This window comes from Clupea harengus, chromosome 6 (assembly GCF_900700415.2).
Source record: "Clupea harengus chromosome 6, Ch_v2.0.2, whole genome shotgun sequence".
NCBI lineage: Eukaryota > Metazoa > Chordata > Actinopteri > Clupeiformes > Clupeidae > Clupea > Clupea harengus.
In genome coordinates this window covers 16,639,275-16,655,687 of record NC_045157.1, presented here as the reverse complement: position 1 = coordinate 16,655,687, position 16,413 = coordinate 16,639,275, and the positions used below count along the sequence as shown (strand labels likewise).

The 16,413-nt window shown below is 42.8% G+C and overlaps 1 protein-coding gene across 1 annotated transcript; it reads right to left on the bottom strand.

Annotated features, from left to right (window-relative positions):
• Nucleotides 1-9,751: 9,751 nt before the first annotated feature.
• Nucleotides 9,752-16,145, bottom strand: irx5a (iroquois homeobox 5a). The gene is made up of 3 exons (XM_012826975.3): nt 15,490-16,145; nt 14,108-14,513; nt 9,752-13,668 (listed from the first exon to the last, which is right to left on the bottom strand). The coding sequence occupies exons 1-3, from the start codon at nt 15,730-15,732 to the stop codon at nt 12,974-12,976; spliced, it is 1,344 nt and encodes a 447-aa protein (XP_012682429.1). The 5' UTR covers nt 15,733-16,145; the 3' UTR covers nt 9,752-12,973.
• Nucleotides 16,146-16,413: the final 268 nt, after the last annotated feature.

The following is a 16,413-nucleotide window of genomic DNA, read 5'->3' as shown; positions in this document are numbered from 1 at the left end:
GGGTTGTACAGCAAACATTCAGCAGATGTGTGTGTGTGTGTGTGTGTGTGTGTCTGTGTGTGTGTCTGAGAAGGAGAGAGAGACTGAGAGATAGAAAGATAGAGAAGAGGAGAGAATCACAGGAATGTTCCAGAAGGACTCCGTGTTCGGGCCTATCCTTCCCAACCCACAGGAGTGTATCCAGCCTGCAGACATTCACTTTAGCTTCATTGAATATTAATTATTCTGACAGCTAGACTTATTAATTATGCCTCAAGCAGCATAGCTTACTAGGCCACACAAAGCCCTCTTTTTTAATGTTACCAAGTGATTTGTGGTGCGATGCATCTCTTTATTAAAGATGTGCATGTGTTTTAGGAGAGGGATAGGGAATGTAATTTTTTCGTCTTCTTTTTTTGTGTGTGTATCGGCAGAAAGATCTTTAAAGACTGATTATAAACTCAAGCCTCTCTCTGCCTTCCTCCAGGGATCTTCGGAAAACTGTGATAGCTGTCTGTCAGTATTTTCATGTGCTGTGTTTATTTTTCACTCCACAAATCGCTGGAGTCGTTTCTGATACTGTCGAGAAAAAGACGCCTGCGCCACCCTTACTGAGGGGAGAGCCACTCAAACTGGTGAGGAGAAGGTCAACTTTTAGTAGGGATTCCCTGGACAGCAAGCTACTTTTTTTTTTGCCATCGTGACGTTAGATCATCAGGACACAATAGAACATCTCGAGAGGCGCTGAAAGTTAGCACCAAACTTTCTCACACGTGTGATGTGATTTTTCTGTGTCATCTGCGTTTCCCTCATTTTATACGAGTGGGCTGACTTTTAGACATAAAACTTGAGCTGTAGTCTTGGATAAGGATCTAGAGCAATCTGTTTTGTGGATCATCACAAAAGACATGAAGGTGCAGCGCCTCTTTGAGATTCCTACATGCCAATTTCCCAAGAGCTTCAAGGCCTCAGAAGAGACCCATTGGAACTGTTTTCAGTCTGTGTATGCATGTGTCTGGAGTTTCAAAGAACAGCATATATACAGGCCACATGACTCCTCTCTATACCTATCCCATTAAAGTGTTCCCCACATTCTAAATGTCCATAATGTCACATGGGAATATGCTGATTAAAACTCTCCATCGAAACATAAATAATGGTGGCCATGTTTTCCCAGGTCCTGTATGATCTGTCAATGAGACACAGAAGTGGCATACAAATGTAGTACACATGGTAGCAAGGTGTCACTGTCCCTTGTCTCTGTGTCCCGTCCAATGTGTCACTGTCCCTTGTCTCTGTGTCCCGTCTAATGTGTCACTGTCTCTTGTCTCTGTGTCACTGTCCCTTGTCTCTGTGTCCCGTCTAATGTGTCACTGTCCCTTGTCTCTGTGTCCCGTCTAATGTGTCACTGTCTCTTTTCTCTGTGTCCTACCCAATGTGTCACTGTCTCTTTTCTCTGTGTCCTTACCAAGGTGTCACTGTCCCTTGTCCCTGTGTCCCGTCTCCTCTCCTCTCCTCCCTCTGTGTCATTGGACTACACGGAAGCTCTTATGGGAAGGTCAAACATTTTACTATTCGATCAATGGCCAGCAACTTACAAATCATACGTATTGATCATTGTAATCATCGCGCTGAATACGGGGCAGACAGTAAAATCACACGCACTTAGTCTTAATAGCCCACATTAAAGCAATTATGCGCGCAAACTAGAGCTGCCTGACAGTATGCATGCTATGCAGCCTAATTCATCTTTTTCTGTTTTATCCCTGCAATTCCCATCGTAAATCAGATCTCTTAGTCACTATTGACTGCTGCAGGTGTAAGGGGCAGAGAGGGGCCTTTAATTGCACTGAGACCTCGGCTAAAAGAAACTGGGGACAGCAGAGCCACGCTGGGCCAAAAAGGCCCGCATGACATAATGCGGCTACTTGGGCCTTTTTTATATGTGTGTCAATACTTGTGATGTATTTACTAATGAAGAGGAGACAGCAGAGTCGAGCCGCTAATGAACGAGATGCATTTGCAAAGAGTCGGTCCAAAGGTCAAGGACTGAAGGAGAGCCATTGTCCGTGTGTGTTTGTGTGTGGGGGGGTGCTCTGTCTCTTATGGCCTTCAAAGAGGAAATCCAGTGTCACTGTGAACACAGTGGTTGCAATGTTTGTCAAAGAAACAGAACACCTCCGAACACAAGATTATATAAATAAAATGAAAGTGCACCACACACACATTCTTTCGTTTTTTTGTCATTTCCTCCTTTTTTGAAGAAGATGAAAAAAAAATCCATCATGTTCACTCATGTGTACCTGCTGAAATATCAGTGTATTTCATGGTCAGCATGTTCTGTTGCAACTCTGACGCCTTTACCTCTGGTTTGAATAAATACGAATGCGATGACAGGCCCTGCTTCTACCATTGGATATGGCCAAGCACACTCACACCCCCCCCTCCCACACACACACACACACCCCTCCTCAGCCTTCTCACTGTATTAGGCTCCACTCAGTATGCCAGCAGATATGTAAGCAACTCTCTTATTAAAATTCCTCCGAGGCCCACTGCTCAAGAATCGTGCATATTTTTGGTGAAGGACAAGTGGGATTAGGGCTTTTATAGGAATGTTCAAACAGATAAAATTTCTTTATCTTTTCGAGGAAACTATTCGGTGTCACTAATAATAACTCAAAATTGCTAGAAGGAGTCGCAAGCAGCGTGGCAGCAACCGCCTTAGGTTTTCCTTTTGTTTTGATATTTATTTCTGCGGCAGACTATGTTGCGTGGAGATGCAAGAGTAAGATATTTAAAAAATCTACAGTGTCGTGCTCCACTGAACAAAAGTCGAGACGTTTTCAGGAGCGCAGTATTTCCGAGGCTCACAGAGGATGATAGACGCAGTGGAAACATGCATGAGACTATTGTGTATGCAGACTTATTGTGGAAATGAAATGGATTGTAGAGCAAAACAGATCATTTTTAAACACTCTTATTACCATGTGATTATTCAGTCTTTTGTTTAATAACCACTTGCGCTTTTCTCTTTTCATCCAGATTAAGATGAAACACGTTCATGTAAAATTTATCGGAGATTATCTGCATATTCCGATGCCCTTGATTGGGTTGCAGTCTGTGCTCAGGGAAAGAGAAATGAAAGCAATATCACAGGCGCTGCGCGCAGCGAATCTTAATGTATTTTGCTCTTCCATTTTGACGAATGCATTTCATCTTTTTCCATCAGACTGAATGAGGTTATCACAATCAACACATTCCGCCACTCCCACCCCTCCTCCCCCTTCTGCCCTCCACCCCAGCTATGGCAAACCCAAAGAACCAAGAGTGTGCATTAAATGAATCTTTAAAGAGCCGTAAGTGCTAACATTTAACGTTTAACATTTATGAGTAAATGCCAGAGCGAAGCCGAGGCAGACCTCAGAACAGGGATAAAGAGGGTTCACCCCAGTGCGGTGCTACGAGGCCGATAACCCTGGTACGAACAAGCTGTGCGCGGTGTGTAGGCCCTGCCACGTGAAATGGCACACTTTTGGTGAAAAGTCAGCGAGCGCTGCAAAGCAAGGTTATTTTGGTGGCGTGAAGCCTCTGCTGTGGATCTTATGTCATCATGAAAGCTCATTATCTAATGTTACACCCTCATACAGTGCAATCTGCATTCCATACCACATCATCCGTAATTGCTTTCATCAGTTTATTGTGTGAAACGAAGGCCTTTGAAGTATTTAAAGGCCCAACCTAATGAATCTGTGAAAAGCACAAACTGGGGTGGGGGGGTGGGGTGGGGTGGGGGGGAGCTGGTCCGATGGGGAAAACGTGCAACAATGCATTCTTCAGTTGCCAACACCAGAGAATAAGTGAGGACTTAATCAACCACAATTATCCAAAGAGAGAAGTTGGAGGGGGGGTGGCGGTGAAGGCAAGGGGTGCAATCGAGTGTAAACATCCAAACAATGTTGGGCTTAAACACACGGACTCTGATTTGTGGGAGCATGGTGTGTGTGAGGCTGCTGGTGGTGGGGACAGCGGGGTGTGTGTGTGTGTGGGGGGGGGTGTGGGGGGGGGGGGGTAGTTGGCTTATTTAGCAAATATGCAGAAGTGCTTTTGACCCCGTGGCGACCGCTTGGATACGACCCTCGCCCTCCCCCCGTAAGTCGTTAATCATTACATTGAATGGGAGTGGTACTTATGTGGACGTAGAAGAATGGAATACTTCTCCATCGCCCCACTCTGGTTTCACAACATGCCGTTTGTTTTCGCCAATAGTTTGTGTTCATGTCGATTTTTTAATGAATTCATTGGTGTCTTTGTTGTGTGCGCTGCCTCTTTTCAGTTCTTTGGGTTCAGGGAGAGAAGGGAACAGAGAGAGCCAGAGAGAGGAGGAGAGCAAGAGAATGAGAGAGAAAGAAAGAAAGACAGAGTGATAGAGAGAAGAGTGAGATATCTGGTTACCGGTAGCTTTTCCCACAGACTGATCAGAGACTGAAAGTTGAGAGCATGTGTCCCTTGCAGGAGGTTTACTCCCATTGCGGGTTTAACCTCTTATTAAACTGTCCTTTGTCCCAGCTCTCTCCTGGCATTGCCCCAGCCACATTCACACCAAACCCCCGGGTCAGGCAGGTTAAGGGGGAGAGGAGGGCTCCTAAGATCATACCACCACTGCCTCACAGTAGCTGCCAGATCTGTGCACCACGTCACCCCCGATGGAAGAAGTATATACTACAACAGTTTGATGAGCAGTGAGGCAATAAATTCATTAATCATCATTTTATGCCTCATCAAACACTTTGCCAGCCCCCTCCATGGGAGTTACACAAATTAGCCACTGAAAAAGCAGTAATTTTAGTCCAGCTAGGTAAGTGCTTTTTGATTGCCTTCTCGAACAATACTTCCCTTGACAAGCTAATAAATCAGATCTCTGTGAAAAACCTGAAGTGTAGCGAGCGAGAACAACGACGACCGATTTCAGACCTGCCGAAAACAAAAGTGACTGCACGGGACGAGGACCCCCCTATTAAAACAGCGGGGCCCTTTTTTGTGAGCGTGTTTGATTAATTTCCCTTAATTTCTTAATAAGTAGACAGAGGTACAAAGGGTAAAGGTAACCAAGCTGAATTTTGATTACAGCCCAGCCGAGCTGGCTGGGAAAGGACCACATGGCCACTGGTTAGGCTGGGATTAGACCTCATTAGGATGAAGTTTTAATTGAGACTGCTCTGTTCCAGGCATGACTGAATATTAATTACATGACAAATGTTGGTTTTGGAGAGAGTCCTCCTTGGGCACCCATGGAGGATCCGGGCAAAGATATTCTCGCATCTTTCTCTCTCTTTTTTTTCTCCTTTTTTTGGCTTGTGTAGTTTGGCCACCAGATGAGACACATGCACAGTACATCTATCCCAGATGGCTGTTTTGTACGGGGCCAAAGAATTACCCATTAGACTGGAAATAGCGCTTTTATTGAAAATGAGGTCAATCGATTATTTGAGCTCAGTCTGTCGCTGGTCGTGTTGCTGGAGTAACAGGTATTAGCCGTGGTGGCTGGGTGTGCCGTGGGGGGGAGGGGGGGTCACCGCAGAGGCTGCACTGGGGGCAGGAGGAGAGGCCGCCGACCGGCAGGGTACAGGCAGGAGAGAGGGGGCTCTTTATCTGTTTAAAGTGCCTCACTGATGAGATTACCTATTCCGCTTGGCTGTAAACCATCCCCTAATAAGAAAGCAGCCTCAGCCAACACTTGTTGGCAGGGAGCCACCAAACAGTTTTTTTGGGAAAGCTTCTTACACATGTGCTTGCACACACACAAACGTATACAAACGCACACAAGATTTCTCTGCGTTATTTTATTAACTTAAAACATGTCAGGCAAAAACACAAAGACAAATATGTGATAACTAAAAACATATTTCAACACAGTTACCTGCATTGCCTTCTGTATCTTATCAGGAACTCACCTGTGCATGAAAACAAAAAAACTGCCACGGAAGTAGCCCGCTGAGATCCACCCCTTGAGCCTGGTGATTGGCTGACCTCTACGCTGCATCACCAGGTGGCACTTCTCGAACAGTAATTGGCACGTAGGCCATGTAATACACCCAGGCACTGCCTCCTCCTTCTCATCGTGTCTGTGAGTGAATGTGTGTGTGTGTGTGTGTGTGTGTGTGTGTGTGTGTGTGTGTGTGTGTGTGTGTGTGTGTGTGTGTGTGTGTGTGTGTGTGTGTGTACATGTGTACATATTCAGACCAATTTCAAATGATCATCCTTCTTCACACCTTTCTGCAGCTTAAAATAACCAACCCAGGGAAGGAAAGAAATTAAAAAAGAAAGAAAAGAATAGAATAGAAAAGAAAAGAAAGGGAAGGGAAGGGAAAGGAAAGAAAAGTGACCACCAGCCATTTACCTCCATCCTGGGAGCTGAGCCAATTATGTGAGTGCCTGTTTGCATCCATCAAACAGAAAGCCTAAAATAAAACACATCCTCAGGAATGTGTTCAGCTTCATCCAGGCAACAACACAGAAGGCCGCAGAGACACATTAAGACAGAGGAAGAAGCACGCTAGCACGCTAGCACGCTCTCTGACTCCAGGCCCTCCCCTGTACCCTAGGTGAGTGACAGGTAATGGCGACACTTCCCTCCTTCCCTTTCCTATCTGCTGGAGACACCCATCAGCGTGGTCATTAGGACAAATATCTATGCCTTAATTTGGAGCAGATGTTTGGAAGAAAGGGATCATTTAAAAAGGCCAAATGTAAATAAACAGTCGGGTGGCTTGTAACCCCACCCCTCCCTTCCTTTCCTGGGCCCTCAGAAGTCTCCGAAAGAAAACAGTTCATCAATCTTCATCAGAACCATTAAGATTGTAATAATATAAGGCCCTTATCTTAGCGGAGCTGCTGTGTGACTTTGAAGACTTTTGCCTGAATCTGACAGAAATGCGATTCCCAAATGTACCGACCATTTTCAGTGGAGGTGCAATATTTCAGTTGCAAAAATGTAATGGACACCAAGTATAAAAGGAACATTTCATAAATACGTATCTGTATATTCATCCTCATGACATTTTGTGGGATATGGACATCACCTACCAGTCAGAAGTTGTAAAGGAATATTTTAATACAATGAAGCAAGTTTTCTCAATAATCGTACAATTTAATAAGTTTGTCTGCAGTTCAACCGAAGGTAACCAGGCTGTGTGTGTGTGTGTGTGTGTGTGTGCGTGTGTGTGTGTGTGTGTACCATCCCTGTGATGAAAATAAAATCATATTATGTATATATTTATTTTGTTTCATTTTTATGATGGCCTCTTGATAGGGCATACACTAAGGGCATTGAATTCCCCTCTTGGTAATAATGAACGGTCTGTAGTTAAAATACCTTTCTTTCAACTGAATTGTATTTGATGAAGATTCACCATTGCATGGTGTACTTCTGTTAAGGCATACCATTACACGCAGAAGTACTGGAAATGTACTTATGAGCTTATATTGCAGTTATTATAACGGGAAATGAAAATGGAGAAATTTGCAGATATTTAAATTAAATTCACAGTGGCGTTTACAAGGTAGTCTGTGGTTTATGTGGTCCTACATTCCCACTTTATAAAGACCATTTGCGCCTCGCCCTCTCTGAAGTGAGCCCACCTGAAACGCAAACCTATGGTGTCATTTTCTTCGAGTGCAGATTGGATATTTGCATCCTAAACCCCAAAACGAATTTGGTTATTCCTTTTGGAATTATCCGCTGCGCATCATGCTCCTTTACATTTCTTTGTTTAATACAAAATATTTTATATATGTGTAGAGGTTTCACTTAAAACAGCAGACAGCTGAAAATGACACGTGTAATGTGTCCCTTGAGAGTAGCAAAAAAACAGTGTTGAGTCCCGGTAACGTCGGGGTAAATAGTAGTAAATCACCCTCTGTCACTTCAGCCGGGTAGACTTACAATGTGCTCCAGCTTATTTAGAAAGTTCATTTAACGCAAACGATGTAGAAGTGGTAAACGTGTGGTGTGTGGTGACACAGTCGAACTTCTTTTCCCGAGCCTGCTCATTCTCGGCGTCGGGGCGATTTTTACAAACGATGAAAAAACTGCCCGTCAAACAAGCCCGGACACCTATGCGATTTCAGGGGGAAAGGGGGCTAATTTGTGAAAATTATTCCTTAGCAGCGTCACAGCCCTAGCTACGGCGCAGCGCGCCACTCAGAGCACACTCGCAGATCCGGAAAAAAACACAGCTGGGCTGAATTTTTAGCACCCATAATTAATTAAGGGGCCTCTCAGTGGGATCTGATGATTAAATAAAGCAAAGGCGATATTCCCAGCATGCGCCAGGGATGGGACCACTCCACTTTCAGCTTTGTTATCGAGAAGTAGGGGGTGGTGACGTCTTCTTGGAGCAAGCTGATCAAAATGCCTTTTTTGGTGACATATGCCACAACGTTATATTTGAGAGCTCTCACAAAGGCAGCATTATCAGCTTCGTGTTTGGGGAAAGCTGGGTTCCTGATTTCTGGTATTGTTTGCTTAAACCAACTAACTTGGCAAATGAGACGACATATTGTTCACGTCAAGGCAGAGAAAGGAAGAAAACAGACGGTTCAGTATTTGGCTACACTTGCTCTGTTGAAGCTCACAGATGTCCTAGTGCATAATCTAGGCAGGTCAAATAAAATGGTGTCCTTTTACACGTTTAAGCTGAATTTCATTCCACTCGACTGGAGTCTGGTCTGGTGTGATCTTGTTGTAGGCAGTCGCTTGTTATTTGGCAAGTCATTACTGAAATCCATTTTGGGACATACAGTATATTTAACGACTTTTTCGCAGCGCTTTTATCAACAGGTTTAGGTTACCATTGCATCTCGCAATGGATGCCACATTGGCCTTGAGGTGGTGTAAGCCTGACCAAGTATGCACTGTTCAGCAGCACCAGGTGTAATTTTCACAGGCTTGGCTTGAGGATTACAGACATTATGAATTCCATCTCTCCTTTGATAGGGCAGTTGTTAAAATGCAGACATTCAGGATATAAGCTAGGATAAAATCTTTTCAACGACTTTCCTGAAGTAAATGTACACACACACACACACGTAGGCACGGACACAGCACTTTACATTTGGGTCTAGTCTACATGGATATTATAAACGATATCTGAAAAGTAACCCACGATAAAATAATGTTGGATTGTCATTGGATTGTCAATTTGGAGGTCAATACCAAATATTTAAGGCGATGGCATTTTACTTTTTCGGCAGTGGGCCTAGTCAAGCAATAGCAGACGCGAGTATTTTACATACAGACTTTTTAAAATACTATATTGTCTTTACTGCTGTTATGACTGCAATTTGACAATTAGGGTTTTTGTCTGATTGGTCTTTCAACACACAGCAAATTGGTAGGACCTTAGTTCACTGGGTAAATATCTTTTAAGTATTCACTATGATATTTTCTCTTTAACTTTTACAGGTGGACGTGCCAACCCATTCGTGTTGCCATAGACATCGTATCAGCCTATGAGAAGATAGGCTGGTGTGAAAGGTAGAGTATATAAAACATGTCGGTTTTGCTGATATCTGTAAAACTCTATATACTAATGACCGTTGCAGAAACTTTTTGGTCTTGGATATCCTAAAATTCTTGAAGATATTTTAGGGGTTGGTCTAATAAAACAGAGCAGCCCAAATCTACAGTGTAGCCTAAAATATGTGCACGGCGGGTGTATTCTTTTGTATAAGCAGATGGTGCTTCGTTTGAATGGAATATGTCCATTAGTTATGCTATGCAATTTTATTCGTCATCACCAGAAAGAAACACAACTGTATCAAAGCAAATATGTACCAAACAAAATACAATAAACGCCAGAAATTAAAACGGCATTTAAAAAAAAAATTGTTACGTGCTGTTTACGTAATAAAACTTTTAATTTCAATGCATATCAGATATTTCATGTTATTCAAAAACACTACATGTGCAGGCCTATATATTCATAATTGTAAACAGAGCAGGCGCGTTGGATTGATAGCCACCGTCCAACGCCTGGATTGGAAAGCTGTCAACGAAAAGTTTCTGCATTTTCCCCTCATTGCCGAGACTTTTCTCTTCTTTTTCCACACGTGGGAACTGTCTCTCCCTCACTTAACATTCTCACACCGTGTCCATGCATTGCTTCCGAACAATGAGCCAGTAAGCCATTCAGCTGGAGGAGAACTGAGAAAGAACTCTTGAACAGTTGTGCTCCTGGATCATTGCTAAGCTCGCCCGTACCACCGTATTCACAAGTGACAAAAGGTTGGATATTCAGGCTGTTTGTTTCAGGCAGCCCTGCTCTGCTGAATATGCCGAACAAATCCATTTTTAAAAAATGAGAATTTTATTTGGTCTTACCCGTTTGTAATTAAAAAAGCTTCAATTTACTACTATTATTATTATTGTTATTTGTATTATTATTATTATAATCATCATCATAAAAAGGCGATTTCAGAAAGCCAGTATTTTAATGGGCTGAAATGTTTCAGAAATCCTTTAAAATTATGTTGGGGTTGATCCTATTGTGAAAAAGAGGAGAAATGAAATATAAAAACGAAATATATCTGCACAAATACAACGTTATATCCTAAACAATATACTTTATTGTGTGATTCACTGTCACCGATAATAAAGATGACGCTGATTTATTATGCCTTTTTAAAGCAATGGGCATGTTTACAATTCTGCAGTGTCTGGGGGGTGGGGGTGCTGAGGGGGTCTAATTTTTTTGACATATCAGGCAGATAAATGTTTGCTTATCTGGATATGGGTCATGTATTCCTTCTGATCTCAGGGACAATTTATTTACTGGCCTGTAGATGTATCAATTCCTCCCCTTTTAAAACAGCCGAGTCGGAGCCCGTTGTAGCCCGCGTAGGGGCAGTGCATCGAATGTTTCAATTCCTGGAGGGATCAGGAAAGAAAAACATAATTATGCTATTTAGCCGGCTGATGTGGTGCAGTGGTGACTCCATGCAGCCCGCTCTGACACATTAAAAATAGAACCCCCCTCTCCGCTCCTCTCCTCTCTTCTCCTGCGCAGAGGCGAATAGAGGGCATTAGAGTCGGGGGAATTAGATGAAGCCCAGGGGAGTTTTCAACTCGAGTGCGTAAAGTAAACTATAGAGATTAATGATATAACCTCAAACCAGAGCAAGCTGCCTCACCGCATTGCGCCTATTGTTATTGGCGCCATAATAGGCCTAACAAAATAACCTAAATAATAATGATTTTTGATATTGTTCCGACCATTCAGAAAGCTACGTGATCATAAGCACTAATGTTATTTTGTGTTGCCGCTGTTGGAACGTGTAAATAACAAGCGTGCAAAAGAAAAAAAAAAAAACATATTTGAACCACTTGGATTTTCCTGCAAACCTGAAGGATTTTTCTTTCACATTCAAGAGGATGTCTTCAATTAAATTGATTAATAATTCTGTGTACAATTAATAATAGTGAATTTCATGCATTTGCATTTCACATTAAATAACACATGTGGCAAACTCCTTGATAATAATACTACTACTAATAATAATAATCCTAATATGCATACAAATAATTTGACCTTGGTAGTGATTGGTGAATTTCCAAATTAAAATCCAACGCTCGCTTAGGCCTGTGGCTGCGACTTTCGAATGCGGGAAAATTCATGCTTTGAATTAAACTATAGCTGCGACACGTAAGGTGTATTTGAGAATATTGTCAATAACGAAACAATGAAAAAAATCGAAATAAACATTCCTGCTCCCTGCATTACAATATGGTTTGGACAACTGACACCACTGGATATTGCATGACATTTCCCTTCTGATGTTAGTCCAATTTGTCGGGTCTCCTGAAGAGGCAGGCTTTGCAATGTCCCGATTAAGAGTAACCCCTTTAAATTAAGAGCAAGTGTGACACCTACCTGCGGAAATGGGAAGAGTTTTAAACCAGTGCTACAGGCCTGCTGCTCTACCAGTGGGACATTTTTACTGGTCATGGCACCTTGGCCACAGTTCTTGAAATCATCAGCGTTTTAATATTCAGTGCACCATTACGACTCTCCCACCATTAATGATATAACAAACCCCTTATGCTCCAAAGCCTACTCTGATGCCATAAACGCACCGACGCGCCCTTCTAACAGCATTGCCACGCCTTGGCAATCGTAATAAGGCCTAAATTTGGCATAAAATCGAACTCATTACCCGAGTTCGCCACCTGATTGCTTTGCATAAAACACGAGGCGGTTAAAGTATAATTGGGTTAAATGAGTGCTAGACAGTTTTTTCGCCAGTGTTGTATTATTGTCATATCAACATTCACCTGCAGAAAATATTTTGCTAATTTACAATAATGAGGAAATAATCAGCCTTCTATGGTAACGACAGCAACAAATAAGAGTCTTGTCACAATACTTCTGCAGATCATATTCGGTCCTGATTGCCTGTCGCTTTGATGTGGTTGGTGATACATTTATTGCAGAACTCAGTTGCTCAAGTAATCAACCCTTAGGTTGGACGACGTTCATGCCCTAAGCCGACTGAATGTTCATCCATGAACGTCTTTATAGAATGAAAGTTCAATGCACTCTTGATGTCGTTTCATTCTTTAGAATGTCATTTGTCTGAGGTACTGTACACAATGAATAATATTCTCCCCAAAGCAATCGCTGCACACATGTATTTTTTTCATAATTTACTTCAAAGATAGTGTATTGTCCATTTTAAATACAAAAATGCTACATTAAATATACATTAGTCTTTAATACAAATAGACTCAGGCGGCTGCAGCGATTAAGACAATTCTTAGTTGTTACATCTTTTGGATAAACCATTCAGAAACTAAGATTTGAGGATAAGCATTTACTGAGAAAATAACTGTCCTCAGAATTTTCTTAAACAGTATAATTATTTCTTGCTTCTTCTTTTTATGCAACCACAAATAATAAATAATTGTCCGGGTGACTGGGGGAGGAATCCAGTATTAAATGTTTGACATACCTTTCTTTAGTTCATAAGGGGAGTCTTTACAAAGATCTATCTGTGTTTGGCTTCTGATTTTGCTCTCTCTTACCAGAGCCTCGGCTCTGTTTAACACAGTCTGATTTAATCCATTGAAGTGTGGCGTGGAGCCCGTGTTGGATCCGTGATTACTGTGAAGATGTCCAAAAGTGCCATAGTTCGTATAACCGGGGTAAAAGGGGGAAGTGTAGTAGATGGGCCTGGAGAGAACCGTGCTATTTGGGAGGTGACATTGGGAAGATGATCGAGATGGCGACGCAGCGTTGGTCGTGATTACTGTGCTTTGACCCATCACCGTGGCCTGCGGCCCCTCGCTGCTGCTTTTACACCTGTCTGAGGATGTCGCGATCTCGGCTAGAGACCAAAGTTTGGGTTTGGGGGCCGACGGGGGCGAATGGATAACAGACGTCACGTTGCTGTTTACTGTGCTCGGTGCGTGGCCCAAATCTGACGGCTTCACTTGCGCAATGATCTCATTCCCCCGAGGCACAGTAGACGGAGAGGAGGTGGTGGGCTTAGCCGACTCGGGCAGCAGTTCCGTCCGGTCCTCTGACTGTTTTAATTCCGTGTTGGTTAAAAGAGGATCCATTTCTTTAGCATGACTTTCATCTTTGAATCTCTCGCATGACATGTCCCCTGGGTTTATCAGTTTATTGTCTGCAAAAGACAAAAACAAATAAAAAGTGTTAAAATATTACAATTCTGAAAGTGATATGCATGCTTAATGTTTTGTAAATAACATCTAAAAAACACCCTGACATGTGACTGTGAGCTCTTAGGAATCCTATGAAAGAAGACCATAAAATAAGTAAATAATGTGATATGGGTTATAATAGCAATAAAGCAATCCTGATAATACTGAGGGTATAATGCAAAGATTGTGGCCTCATTATTCTGCCCAAGATAAATGGACTGCAAACACCATACGTCACCAGCAATTCTCAGCCCACAAGAAGTCAAATTAGGGGAGTTCAAGGTGATTATTATTTAAAGCAATTGTCCCATTATAAATAATATACCACCATTAACCAGCAATCAATTTTCCGCCCTGAGTGGAAACGACTGCGATGAAAAATGTATGAATTTTTCTACACACCCGACTCAGTATCTGTCGAGTCTCCCTTGTCTGAAGGCTTGTTAGGCTCGTCGTCGTCGTTTTTCTCCAGATCAATGTTCTCATCCTCCTCCTCGTCCTCGCTCCGGTTCCGGGGAGTCCAGGTCATCTTGTTTTCCTTCTTTAGCCTCCTCCTGGCGTTGGCGAACCAGGTGGACACTTGAGTGAGGGTCATTTTGGTGATGATGGCCAGCATGATCTTTTCACCCTTGGTAGGGTACGGATTTTTCCGGTGCTCGTTGAGCCACGCTTTGAGCGTAGCAGTAGCATCCCGAGTCGCGTTCTTTCGGTAAGCAGGGTCACCATACGGATAGGAACCCAAGGGAGCAGCGTACGGGTGATAGCCTATCGAACCAGCCATGCCGGTTGTGTGATCGTAGGGCGAACCCTGGAATACAAAATATTTTATATGTAAGTTGCTATTTCAAAAATAGGAGAAAGTGGTGTACACTTTGACATACTCCTCAAGTCTTACACCCACACACACACACACACACACACACACACACACACACACACATACACACACACACACACACACACACACACACACACACACACACACAGGGACACATGCGCGCGCGCCCGCTCACACACACACACACACACACGCACACACACATTACATTTAAGTAAACAAAATACACACGCAAGCATGACTGTAGCAAGTATAAACTATTTGAATCCAGTCTTAAATTATAATGCAATACACTTAACACTTTAACACTACATGTGATGTTCTTATATTATCATATGTCATGCAGTAACTCTTGTTGTGCTTGAACAAAATATGAAGAGGAAAATTCATTATGAATACAATCACCTCTCCATTTCTTAGTTAAGGGGCGTATCTTAAATGAGATGCATAATTCTTTTCATAGAAGTTGCAATAAAAGTGTGAAATATAGTTTAACATGAGGTCAAAACAAATATCTTATTTCCTGTAGAATTAACTAAAAACACAAGAACATACTAGACATGGTAGTGTTATTCCTATTAACCTTTACTGATAGCTTTCTTGCGGTAAATACAAATAATGTATGTCGATTACAGCAAACAGGGTACATTCTCAAATATGCAGGGCTTACTTGCTCAACAAATATCTTGCTGAAGTTTGTAGCTTTTCAATTTTATTTATATCAAATAAACCGATTAATTATTTGTGTTAAATCCGTACTTCCAGTCTCTGTACAGCACACGCATTAAGCAAAAAACAAAAGCTATCTGGGGGGAAATGACAGCATGTAGACGACATGTTCGCTATTCTTCTGTGAAAATCACATACGCATTCGCATTACAAAAACAATTATAAAGTTTTCACTCTTTCGTCCAAATGATCTAACTGCTCATTCAACCACACTCACCACATATGAAGTAAATGTGGCAGCCGCCGCTGCGTCTGCACTGTACGGCAGATGGGAGTTGTAGCCAGGCGAGGCGCTGGTAAACGCAGTAGATCCGGCATACGGAGCAAAAGCAGACCCCGAGGATGATCTTCCCAGTTCCTCCGTTCGGGGTCCCGAAATCACGCTGGTACTGTACGCCGGACATGAGTACAGTGCCAGGGAGGCGGATGGCTGGTACAAGTAGCCCTGAGGATACGCCATCGTGAAACCCCGAAAATAAGCCACTTACTTGCGCACTTTCCCTTCTATTCTCTCATGCACTCTCCGAGCTCAGTCATAGAGTCTTGAATCAACAGACCCACGTCTGTCCCCTTTCGATACGATTGCAGTTTAAAATAAGAATACCAACGAGCACATAAGACTTTAAACGCGTTAACTGGTAGTTGTCAGCAGTTAGGCTGGTCGCTTGTGTTTGCTTTCGCTTTTTTGCTCTCGGTCCCTTTTTTCCTCTGGCTCACTTGCTCTCTCATGCCGTGCAGAAGTTTTTTGCCTTCAGATGGGGGCTTTGCTTGGGAAAATGTCCTGCCAGGATGCTAAGTTGGAAATTGAGGATTCTGACGCCTACTACGTGCTTCACGCTCCTCCTCTCGGGGTGTAGTCATCGAAGGAAAAGGCAAGCTTATGCGGGGCTACCACAGCCCTGCCTAAATCGATTCTCTCTCTCTCTTTCTCCCTCTCTCTCTCTCTCCACCCTATTTTTTCTTCTAACAAGCCTCATTGCTTTAGACTCAAGTGCGCCAGCCCCTGGATGTCGATCTCATGCGCGTCAGTAGATCAACTCCAACTTTCCTCATTTTCTAAATACATGAAGCCGTCACTTTCACACTTGATTAATAACAAATGGGCTGTTGTCTGCCAGGACGTGCTTGCCAAATACGAGAG